The sequence below is a fragment of the Eupeodes corollae genome, unplaced genomic scaffold (assembly GCF_945859685.1).
Source record: "Eupeodes corollae unplaced genomic scaffold, idEupCoro1.1 scaffold_1076, whole genome shotgun sequence".
Taxonomy (NCBI): Eukaryota; Metazoa; Arthropoda; class Insecta; order Diptera; family Syrphidae; genus Eupeodes; species Eupeodes corollae.
Window position 1 is genome coordinate 1,110 of NW_026605705.1, and position 13,133 is coordinate 14,242.

Here is a 13,133-nt window from a genome sequence, read left to right on the forward strand (position 1 = left end):
AGAATTTTAAAGTGCATCATATATATACATACATATATATAAACTACAGTAATGTATCTACAGGATTGTAGGTATGTATCTAGGAGCAGGGATATGTATCTACATCTACAGTTGATAGGTAAAATATTTTAAAATTCCATTCCTGAATGTAGGTTCCATAAACCTCTGGATCTGGATGGTACCTGGAGCTAGAGCTGAGCTGGAGCTGGAGTTGGAACAAGGTGATATAGAAGAGAACGTGGAGAGTGTGTGTTCGCTAGAAAATAGATGAAATACAAGAAATAAAAAGAAAACACATAATAGAAAAAGGAAGGACACTGAAACAGGGAATGGGAAATATAATGAAACTTTAAAGGCAAGAACTAAGGTAACTTTCTCATTCCATGCCTCACGACGCCCATCGCCAATCCCATGCACCGCTCCGCGATTTTCTATGTTCCTACCCACCTTACCTCTATCGTAGAACAGAAGATTGCAGCTAAGAATTCTGGACACGAAATGGGGATCATCCAACACGAAAATCCATGATTTATGCGACTCCTTTATTGTTGAGAATACCTACACTTCTTCTTCTTCTTCAGTCCTGTATCGTACTTTCGTACCTTCTCTATACAACTTATGTGTAAAGGTTAGCTTTTAGGGAGCTATGTAGGTACCAATTCTAGGGTGGTTTATAAGTGCGGCTGGCACGTAGACATAGTTCTGCACTACTAGAACAGCAATAAGGAATTATTATTTATTACGAGATGTTAGCTAAAACGTAAGGTTTAACTTAACTTAACCGGGCCGGGACCGAGAAAACAGAGAAAGAGAAAGGGAACAACTTTTTATCGACAAGACATTTAAGATCGAGATCGAGAGCCGACGACGACGACGACAAGGACGAGAAAAAGGAAGACTAGGGTTGAAATTCTATACCCGTTTAGGAACGTAAAACATCAGTACGAACAGAACAGCAGTAAAACACAGTATTTTAGAGAAACGAAAATTGAGCAATTCCATTGAAACTGAGGCAATAAATAAATGACAAAGGATATTGAAAACATGAAATAGAACGTGATTTTAGAAATAGAAATTCGACCACACCAAAACTCTTATACATACGTGTGAGTTATGAAATAGGAATTCCTTCATAATTCATGATAAAGGATAAATAAAGAAGGTGGTATGAAAACGTAAAAGCATCCAAAGTGCTTGTTAATGGTGGCTATTTTGGAAGCCATTAAGTTTTGGATACTGTAACTTAACTTACTCTCATAAGATTTATCTGGATTGAGGGGCAAAACAAAAACGTTCATAAATAATTATCAATTGTATTTTTATGTTGTTTCTGAGGTTTTTCTATCCATTTTTGTGGTACTCAATTAAACGGTTAAAGTATAAAACTATATACACTTTAACATTATTTTGGTACCTGATTTTATGGATGGGTGTGCTTTAAGACATTTTCTATGTTATTTTTATATATTATCAATAAAAGGACGAAAGCTATCAATTTGTAGGGAAAACACTTGTGTGCAAATGATTGCTTCGCTATTTGAAGTTGTGGAGTTTACTGTATTTACAAAAATCATACTATGGATGTTCGACTTAAAGCAAATTCTAAGTTAGTTTTAAGCTTGTTTTAAAAAAATACTGCAATGTCAAACAGGCAGTACAAATGTTGGTAATTTTTAAAAATATTAGGAATTCTTTCTCTTTCCCGGTCCCTACGCTCGTTGCCAATGACACTCCATTTGTTAGAGAAAGCTAATCTCTTTGTTAGGCAGTCCAACGCTGCCACTGAGTGCAGCTCAGCCTGTCATTGAGCGCATTAGTGATTCTAAGGGGCCAATCTTTTTTTGCACTCGAAGATCTTAACATACATAAATCCGCTGGTCCGGTTTATATTCCCTCTATTGTTCTGAAGAGGTGTTCTTCAACGCTGGCAGAACCACTGACTAAGCTTTTTCATCTGTCCAACTCATCACGTCTCGTTCCAAGTGGATGGAAAACTGCATTAGTACAGCCTATACCTATTTTGATTTTATTATTGAACATATTATGAAAATTATGATGGATGGGAGGATGTGCTTGATATTACTTTAGTAAAGAACCGTAATTTATTAGTAAAGAATTGTAGAGTTTCCCCTTTGAATTCGTTTTCGGATCACAAAAGAATTCTTCTTCAAATTAATTTCGAGACAAAAACCCTCAACCTTAAAGAAATTCCTAAAGACCTGACTGGAAGAAATTCAGTCAAATTGATAATTCCAAACTAAGCAACTTACCGAATCTCCCAGAATCAATAGGAGATCTTGAATCAAAGATGAAAACCTTTGAAACTTCTATAAGTAAAGCTTTTAGATTCTCTTGCCCAGTTAAATATAGCCGTAAAACCCTTCCTTCTTAGTGGAATGAAGAACTGTCATGTCTAAGGAAAATGACGAGGACAATTTTCAATATCTGCCACAAATATAAGTTTTTCCAACCGTATAAAGACTATCTTAAAATTTACAAGCAAGCCCTGTCATCAGCCAAAAGACAAGGCTGGAGAGAATATTGTCAATCAATCGAAGACATAAAGGACTCCGCAAGGCTCAGCAAAGTTTTATCGAAGGAACTTTGTAATCCTTCATTTCTAAAAAACCTAATGGAACTTCGTCAGCCTCTCCAGCCGAATCTCTTGACCTACTGATCAAGACGCACTTTCTGGGTTGCGAGAGTGATAACCCTGAACCGCTTGAAACCATCAATACGTTTTCTCCATATAAATCCCTAGGCATTGATGGCATACTGCCAGTTATGCTTCAAACAGCTCAATGGCTGGAACAAATTTTTAAAGGATGCATCCTTCTCAAAAATGTGCCCATGTCGTGGAAACAGGTCAAAGTAGTTTTTATCCCGAAAGTGGGTAGGCGAGGTCACGAATCCGCGAAGGATTTCAGACCAATAAGCTTAACATCTTTTGTGCTTAAAACCTTGGAGCCATATTAGAGAAATCCTAGTTGGACGACCTCTCGAAAGCTCTCAGCATGCTTATCTTAAGGGCAAATTTACGAAGACGCCCTTCATGAGGTAGTGCGTACTGTAGAACAAACAATCCATTATAAAGAATTTACTCTTGCCACCTTTCTACACATAGAAGGTGCTTTTAACAACGTCCTTACAGAATCCATAGAAGAATCGCTCGTTTAGTTGGGTGTAGAAGACTTCATTCGAGAATGGATTATTTCCATGCTCAGTGGTAGAAAGATTCGAGCCACTCTAGGCAATACAATTGCAACAAAACACATGAGTAGGGGAACACCCCAGGGTGGTGTCCTTTCGCTCCTTCTATGGCTTCTGGTCATGGATACAATTTTCGTTAAATTAAAGAGATGTGGAGTGAAGGCGGTAGCCTCCGCGGATGATTTGGTGCTATTGGTGTCAGGAAAGTACACCTCTGTGATTAGTGAAATCACGGAGTCAGCTTTGAAGAAAGTTAGCAACTGGTCCACGAGTTGTGGACTAGGAGTTAACCAAAGTAAAACTGAACTGTTGCTCTTTACCACCAAAACTAAAGTACCGCTCTTCACGCTACCTCGACTCAACGCTCAAATCCTATCATTGTCTTCCATTGCAAAATATTTGGGAGTCATACTCGAACCTAAACTAAACTGGAAACTAAATATTGAAGTACGGGTTAAGAAGGCCTTCTACGCCTGCAGCAAAACTTTCGGCAAAAAGTGGGGACTTCAGTCGAAGATGATTTTATGGACGTACATAGCCGTAGTACGCCCTATCTTAACATATGGTTCGATTGTGTGGTGGCCTGCTCTTAGCAAAGCCTATAACATTAATAAGCTAAAGAAGGTTCTGAGAACAGCTTGCGTCGGCACCACAGGGGCCATGCGTACTTGCCCAACGGACACCTTAAACGTTATTTTGGATCTTCTACCAATTGACCTTTTTATTAAATACATAGTTTCCTGCAGTGCTATTAGGCTGAAGGAATGAAACAGGTGGTTGTCAAAACCTTATGGTCACAGCAACACAACGAAATTGATTGCCTCAGATATTATCTCGGTAGACACTGACTACTGCACTCCTACTTTGAGCCTTAGTAAGGGTTTTAAGGTTATTTTCCCACAGAGAAGAGTGGGAAGATGACATCGTGTCGATAGGTTTCGACACAACCATCTTTACTACGGCTCAAAGATGGAGTACGGAGTTGGTTCTGGGATCGTTTCTGAGTCCCTAAATGTAGGTAAATCCTTTAGGCTTCCTGACTTTGTTAGCGTTTTTCAGGCTGAACTGCTGGCAATAAGGGATGTAAGATACTTAAACAAAGCCCAAACCAAAACCGAAATGCGGCTATCTTTACAGACAGTCAGGCAGCTGTCAACGCCATTAACTCGGCCACATCCTCATCTAAATTGGTCCATCAATGTCGTGATGAGCTTGCGAGCCTGAATATTAACCTCGGTGTCACCCTGATTTGGGTTCAGGCCATAGTGGTATCTTGGGAAATGAACGGGCTGACGAGCTAGCCAGGCAACGATCGGCCCTTCATAGCTCACTTGTGGAAGTATTTAACATTCCTCTTGGTGCTATGAACGGTAAAATCTTTTCTATCTACCAAACTAAATCAAACCGAAGGTGGAGCAATTTACCCAACTGCATTATATCTATGAAGATATGGCCCACCTATAATAAAACCCGTACAAACGATCTTCTATGCAGGCCAAGACAAGACATAGCCAGGATTGTTGCGGTTTGTACCCGACATTTTCCTTTAGGAGAAGTTGGGTATCTCGTACAACACCGTAGTTGTAATGACCAAAGAGAAAGTGAAACGATAATCCATTTCCTCTGCAAATGTCCTGCTTTGGCAAACACAAGAATGAAATACTTTGGAAAAACATTCTTTCACGAACTTGATGAGCTATCTGAGACAAAGATTAGAGACCTAATCTTTTTTCTCAATGCCACAAAATGGCTCTAACATAATCCCTATGAAGCTTCTCTATAAATCTTTCCCTTTCTATCACAGGCCAAAACAGTTTTTGGTATCAAAACGGCGAACTACAGAGCTAATTGGATCTCAGGCTAGGTTGCCTCGAGATCGCCATTTCTACCTACCTACTCATTCCCAAAAAAGTCGAATCTTCCTCGCCCTCTTATTATTGACCGATTGCACGGTATCACCGAACAGTGGAGCAAATCTTTACATCGCTTTGGAGAAAGTAAGATTATTGCACTTGATATTTCAAAATTATAGGGTTTAGCACCAGGCTCTCTTATCGAAATGCGTTCTTTCGGTTTTCATGAATCCCTGCTTCATTGGATTAGTAATTACCTTTCGAATCACTCAATATATCAATATACAAGTTGTATTGGATGGATTCAAGTCTGAAAACCACAAAATAAATGCTGGTGTGCCCCAGGGCTCTGTTCTATCTCCAACACTCTTTCTCTTTTTTATAAATGATCTCCTGTCTGCAGCTTTTAATTCAATAAATTGTTTCGCTGACGATAGCTTATCATATTCGTTTTCAGATTCACATCCCTCTTCTTCCCATGTGCATCGACAAAATATGATAACCTCTTATTTAAGCCTCTTGGACAGTATTGGACATAGAGCATTTAGATTGATAACCATCATACGATAATTTACGTCGCTGGAACATCGTCGAAATGTTACTTGTCTCACCCTCTTTTACCGGTCTTTTAAAAGTTTATGCTCTAGAGAAATAGCCAGTTGCATTCCTTCCATTAAACAGTTCAACCGTAATAATCGTGCTCCTAGGAATGCCTACCAATATATCCTTTAGCCCAAATTCGGTCGTACTGTCAAGTACAGAGATTCGTTCGTAAGCCGTACTACCCGAATGTAGAATGCCACGCTTCACTTTCTTTCCCCTCTCTTTCCTAGTGCTCACACTGTGTCCTAACATAATAAGGGTAGTAATATCCCCTTGATTGTCTAGATTTGTAAAAATTACTGATGAACTGTAGCCCTTACTATATTTCAAGGAGACTAAGGTATGCTTAATATAAGCAGGGTTATTCATTTTGTGGTTTCAAAATTAATCGTAAATAAAACACACATAAAATATATTTTTTTTTATCATATTTCTTTTTATTACAAAGTTTGATCATTGACATTTTGGGTGCTACATCATTAAAATGACCAGCACGCGAATTGTTGCAAGCTTCGATTCTTTTGATGTAATTTTCGACCACTTTTTGACACATATTGAGCGGTATCTCAGCCACATCTTGACAAATTTTGGGTTTTAAGTGCTCAAGAGTGTAGCAACGTCTTGATGAAACCACATATTCTCGACCAAAACGCTCCAAATTGACGGTCACAGTCGTTCCATCATCGTTTTGGAAGAAGTAAGTCTAATCACGACTTGCCTCAGGACCAAAGAACGCGCAAACAGTGCCTTTTGTGGATGTAATGGCCACTCTTCGATTACTCAGGATTCTCAAAGCCACAAATACGAGTGAGAAATGTGCTTAGTGGCTAAAGAATTTTGTTCGAAAACTCGCTGTCTACCGACTATTGTCCAAGCACCAATTCGACGTATCAACGACGTTATCAGCTGGCTTATGTGAGCTGAGACAGTCCTAAATCTAGAGAACGACGGGTACTCGGCAACACTCTCACTCACAGCAGCTATATTTTCTGTGGTACGATCTACACGATAATGCATAGGCCTCACAATCATCTGGAACCAATCCAGTGTCTTCAAATTTCTTCATAATTTTACCAATTGCTTGAGAAGTTGGACAATTGTGTATACCATAATCTAATTTTAAAGCACGATATGAGGCTTGGGCTAATCACCGTTTTGGTAGTAGGTTTTAACAATTTGTATGTTTTGCGCGATAGTCAAGCGATCCATTTTCGTAAATGGCAGACTTTTAACTAAAAAGAATTTTTTTTCTAACAACTTAGTTTCAGAGATGTCAAATTGCAGCCCTATCCGTTAAATGAATGACAGCCTTGTGCCTTACAACTCTCATTCATTCCTGTGTGAGAGTCATTTCGGGAATGCATTGGACCTACCGTTTTTATGCCACAAGAATTAATCTTGGAGGATTTGTCAATTTCTCGTCCGAGGTAGTACTCGTGAAAAAAATTAAGCTTAATGAGTTTTTTGAAATAAATCAAATGATTTCATGGTGTAGGGGTACAATTTCAAAAAAAAAAATGGAAGGTATAACTTACCTAAGATTGAAACCCCTATACACTTTTGTATCAATATCTTAAATGTTTGTAGTTCGGTAATTTAGCACAAGGAACCTTACAAAAAACCTAATGAAGTTTCAGGATATTCTAAAACTTTTTCGTACTTTTCCGAATTTTCTATTTTTAAATTAATTTAAAGAAAAGATAAATTTACACCTGAGTTTGATCTAGTTCTAGACTATATGTTTGGAGAATATAATTTTTGAAAATTGGCTAAGATTGCTCTGGTCAAAGTCGTTGTCGTCGATGGCAACGATCGTTTAATTATCAATTTTGTCCCGAATTGGAAGATATCAACTTGGGCGACCTGTGGTTTCAATAGGATGTAGTTGGTGTTACAATTTGTTGGCTTATGCCACCATTCTGTTGAACTATTCAATTGATTTGCCGAAGAGTTCGTTTGATGAGCGTGCTATCTCGAAAAATAGGCCGTTCATGCGACGACGACCTTAGAAGATCTCACAGCCAACACTGAAATCGAAATAACCTCTGTTTCATATGAATTGTTGGCCGAGTTATTAAAAATCGATCAATCTGATAAAGTTTTTGAAATACTTATGTCAAATGGCTTTCGTCTTTTTTCAAAAAAGCTGCCAAGCATATATTGCCCATATTAAGTTTCTTTAATTGAAGTTATTCTTTAAAGAGAATTTGCAAACATTTTTAACTTAAAATCTTCATTATTTAATGGAACAAGTTTTGGTGTTTCAAATTATTTAAACAAATGAGATGAGGAACCTTTTTATTCAATTTATGACACCCTTTTAAAGAACCTTAAAAATAATCTGAAGAAAGCTGTGTATTTTAAGGTTTTTAAAATTTGTACAGCTTTTGAAAAATTTTCAATAGTGTCTCCAACCTTTTTTTATTTCACAGAAAATATTGTTTTCGATATTCAGTAGTTTTTTTTTATAAAAATCCAACAGTCCATTTCTTCATAAAAATAAAAATAAAAATAAGAAAAAAAAGTACGCAAATTTGGTAAAAATTGATGTTCGGTTCTTGATATCTATCAAATTAATTTTATTCATCCAATTTGTAAAAATTTTAGCAATAATATTAGAGTCCGTTGCGGACATGCGGCTCTTGCCAGCTCGGTCCCAAACTAGATGTCTCCAGTTTCGCACGCCAAGTTGGTTGATTTCTTCACCCACCAGTGTGCACCACTTGAGTCGCGGTCTTCCTCTCCTGCGCCGTCCCTCGGGATTGGATACGAAAACCATCCAGGCTGAAGCGTTGATGTCAACTCGCTCTACATGACTTATCTATATTAACCGTTGGACTTTAATTCTGTTAACTAGGTCAGAGTAGCTGTACAGCCCATATAGTTCGTCGTTATGTCTTTTCGTCCATTTTTCATCTATGCATACATGACCAAAAACTACCCGAAAAATTTTTCTCTCGCAGCATACTAAGACGTTCTACTCTTTCTTTGACAGGGTCCAGGCCTCAGCGCCATAAATGAGAACCGGGATGATAAGTGTCTTATAGATGGTGATTTTAGATGCTCGAGAGAGGACTTTACTTCTCAATTGCCCTCTTAGTCCAAAGAATCAGCGATTTGCAAGAGTTATTCTCCGTTTGATTTCGGGGCTGGTGTTGTCTGAGTTTATAGCGGTGCCTAGGTAGACAAAGTTCTTACCTACCTCGAAGTTAAAGCTGTCCATTTTGACGCTTGTCCAGACGTAGTTGTTCAATGTCCTTTTTTAATGACAGCATATACTTGGTCTTGCCCTCATTGTCCACTAAACCCATATTCTTCGCTTCCGTCGCAATGCTCAAAAACACTCCACTGACACCACGCTTTGATCTTCCAATTATGTCAATATCATATGCGTATCCGAGTAATTGGATGGACCTTTGGAAGATTGTGCCTCTAGTGTTGACAGTTGAGTTTTGCACAATTCTTTCCAGAAAGATATTAAATAAGTAGCATTACAGTACATCGCCTTGCCTAAAACCTTTTTTGACATCAAATGCATCGGTAAGATCTTTTCTGACATTGATAGAGCAGCGTGCATTCTCCATCGTCATTCTGCATAAACGAATAAGTTTGCCAGGGATGTCAAAACTAGACATTGCTCTGAAGTGCTCTTACCTATGGTTGGTATCGTACGCGGCTTTAAAATCGATAAAGAGATGGTGGGTATCGATTTGAAGCTCCTGGGTTTTTTCCAAGATCTGAAGTAGAGTGAATAATTGGTCGATAGTAGACTTTCCTGGTCTGAAGCTAAACCCATAAGGACCTATCGGGTTGTTGAGGAACGGCTTCAGACATTTACATATTACGGCAGACAGGATCTTGTATGCAATGCTAAGGAGACTGATGCCGCTGTAGTTGGCGCAATTTAGAGGGTCTTCTTTTGCATGTATCGGGCAAACAATGCTGAGATTTCACTCATATTTTGCAAATGAGTAGGTGCATGCTCCCTACAAAGTCATTGCCTGCTGCTAAACAGTTCGGCAGCGATGCCGTCAGCTCCAGCAGATTTGTTTGACTTCAGTTAAGATATAGCCATCTTCACTTTGACGAGGTCGGGTAGGCGGTATTCTTGATCAGAGTCGCCTAGGTTTAGTAGTTCTATCGCCCTTACAGCGGAATGCGGTTCATCATCGCCGTTATATAATTTGGAGAAGTTGTCTTTTCATATTTTTATCGTAGACTGCGGTTCTAGTACGATGTTCCTCTGATCTTACAGGCTTCGGTTCGTGGCTTGTACCCTTGAGAGTTTTTTTTTAACCTTTAGGTAAAACTTACGAAATTCATTCCTGTTGTTACATCCCTCTGTCTCCTCAGCCGCGCGATTCTCATGCTCTCTTTTTTTCAATCTTAGAAGCTCATTCAAAGACCGCTCATAAAATAAGAAACAACTCATCCGCAAAGTATGAAATATCGCGAAATTAACTTATCGAAAGCAATGGTTTGTGCATTCGGTTAGTTCACACCGATTAGAAATATTTCTTTTCATATGTTATTTTCTCAGTATTTTATTTTAATAAAATGTTAAATTTTGTCAACATATTATGATGTTTATGTATTACCAACTTAACATAAAACTTAAAAACAGGATTCTAAAATAAATATCTTAAAATTTAATATCATTTCATTTCTTTACCACTCGCAGCACTGCCACAAAATAATCCCCTAATAAGCAGTTTTCATTCAATGTATCACATCGATGAGTTCGTAACCGCAAATTGTTCATCGGATTATTCAAGTCCACCGGCCACCCTAACTTGGTATATAAATGGCGAGCAGGTAAGACCAAATGGCAATATCGGAAATATCCTTAATATAAACTTGTCAACTTGTATCCTGTATTTAATTGTGTTTTTTTTTCTTTTTATTTTATTGTATCGTAGAAAATATACTTGAAAACCTTTTTTAAAACGTTTTTCTGAATTGTTCTTTTTTTTTGTATCCTTATTTTTAGGCTCTTTACGGTGAATTGCAACCAAGAATAGAACATACAATTCCAGCGCATGACTATAATTTACGAAGGCAAATCCTGCAAACCCATTTCTACTTGAATGGACCGCGGTTCTATAATCCGACAAGAATTTTAGAATTGAAATGCGTGGCGGAAATTGAAAATTTCCCAACGCTAAGACGTGAATCGGTTTTAAAGGCCAATCTTATTCAGGACGATAACCTAAACAATCAAATGCTTCTTAGTTCGGGTGAGTAGAGTTGTATAGCTTGTTGTAAAGTTTGTAGACTTTAGAGTATACCTATAATGTTGAGGGTTTGTTTTGGGTTTGCATAAATTAAGTCCATTGTATTGTGTTTGTTGTTTTAAACAAAGTTAAGGACATTTCGGTTGCTATTTTTATATTTTTTATTTTGTTTGTTGTGTTTTTTTTGTTTTTGAAGGATAATGACACAGAAGTGTCCTGTAAATGATTTTTTAGTTTGTATATTTGCAAATTACTTTTTGAGAATATTTATAAGATCTACAAACATTCAATAACATTGGTCTTCTTTCTTCTATTCCTACAGGTTATCAAAATAAATCATCAAGAGACCTGTGTTCACAAACTCTACTTTTAATCTTCAGTATTATTTTTACAACTCTTCTGCATAGAATTTCTAGCTAGTAAATAAATAATTTTTTTTTCTAAGTGAGAAAGAAACAAAAGAAAATTTAAATGTTTTGTCCTATTTGTATATTTTGTTTGTAAATAAAGCAAGTGATATGTAGATCAATGAATTTATCAAGTCAATGTTAAAAAAAATCTTAATAAAATAAACACTTTAATAAAATAATTAATAATTAAGTGGAGCACAAAATAAAAATTAATTTAAAATTTATTTGGATTTTTTATTTTTTTGTTGGTAAATCGAAAATTGAATCCTATATACATTTGGAACAGGTTAACATTATGCAGGTAAGTAATTTGGTAGAGGTAAAAAATAAGGCTGTTATGCAAACCAGACCGATGTAACTCCCCATCCTATAGGTCGTCTGTCGATTTTTCTAAAACCTTAGTAGAATAATAATATCAATATTTTGTGTGAGATATACAAAGTTTTAAATTAAAACTTTTTTCGTTTTCTGATACTTAAGTCGAAACCCATTTCCTGTCAATTTTTTGTTATTTTTGAAAGTTTTCACATTTTATATAAAAATTGTTTCGTTTTTTTCCCCACGGTCGAAGATCAGTTTTTACCAAATTTGCGTAATATTATTTGAGGATTAATATTTTTCGTAAAATAACTTACAGTTAAATCCAAAAATGTTAATGATTTAATTTTAATAGTTTGTAAATCATATTTTCTATGGAGTATTGGAAAACGTCGAAAAACGTCAAAATTTCCTATTCGACAAATCGGACCGATTGTAATAACTTCCTATTGCAAGTCAATACAAACAAAAAGTGTTGATGTTTTAACAATATAAAAATGTATGTAACCAGTAAGAAGTAATATTGATTCAACAAAATCTATTAAATACAAATAAAGGACTTAAGTTTTTAAGGTGACTTAAGAAGTAGTCTGCATTTCGGAAATGTTTACTTAATTGTTTGTTTAATTCTAATACATAAAATTTTACTGTCACAGTTTTATTTGCCATACTCCACCAAAACGGCTTAACCAATTTCCATGAAATTTTGCATATACATTCGGTAGGTCTGAGAATAGTTGCATCAACTTCGTACACGGTGCAACGATCTTACGATAATATCAAGTGACGATATGTACAATGAAGCATTGATTGCTATTGAGGATCTTAACGTTATCATTGCCAACTTACCGCTCAGTCATTTCGGTATGCATTGACCAAATCGAAATGCATCTGATTTAATAGATACTGAATTTAATCGTGAACGACAATACAATACTGTAGAAACGGTAGCGATTGTTGCTCGAATTGTCCCACTTGGATTCGTGGAATCTTTTACCATCCAAAATAGAGAATCTAGAACATCTCAAAATCAGCTATCCAAATGGGGGTAGCGAGGAGACGGAAATAGTATACTGTTTATTCCGTTCGACAGCGTTCCCAATTGACTTAACATTAAACGTCATTCACTATAAAACGTGGTATAACAGAAAAGAATCAGACTTGGAAGAAAAAAAGGCAAATGACAGAAAAGTGAATTGAACTATAGAATGTGGTAAACTATGAATGATTGCTTGAAAATTTGAGGTGTGCAATAAATTTTTAGGTGAATTACGTAAAGTTTAATAAGCAATGCAGCGACCAAGTCAAAGAATCTTTCCCGATAAAGCCGTAATGCAAAAACGAAACGAAACACAGCAAATGAAACTACTGAAGAAGAACAAAAAATTGCTTTAGTATGGCTCGACTTCGTGCTTCTGAATCACAGCCTCCTTAAACGTCTCGGTTGGCAATGCAAAATCTTCGAGCGAACTGAAGAGGTCAACAAATAGATAATTTGTAACGCA

At 36.7% G+C, this 13,133-nt stretch overlaps 1 protein-coding gene across 1 annotated transcript; it reads left to right on the forward strand.

The window, feature by feature from the left end:
• The first annotated feature begins 10,349 nt into the window (after positions 1 to 10,349).
• LOC129953581 (uncharacterized) lies at positions 10,350 to 11,501 on the forward strand. The gene is made up of 3 exons (XM_056066822.1): positions 10,350 to 10,481; positions 10,657 to 10,903; positions 11,223 to 11,501. The coding sequence occupies exons 1-3, from the start codon at positions 10,389 to 10,391 to the stop codon at positions 11,318 to 11,320; spliced, it is 438 nt and encodes a 145-aa protein (XP_055922797.1). The 5' UTR covers positions 10,350 to 10,388; the 3' UTR covers positions 11,321 to 11,501.
• The last annotated feature ends 1,632 nt before the right edge of the window (positions 11,502 to 13,133 follow it).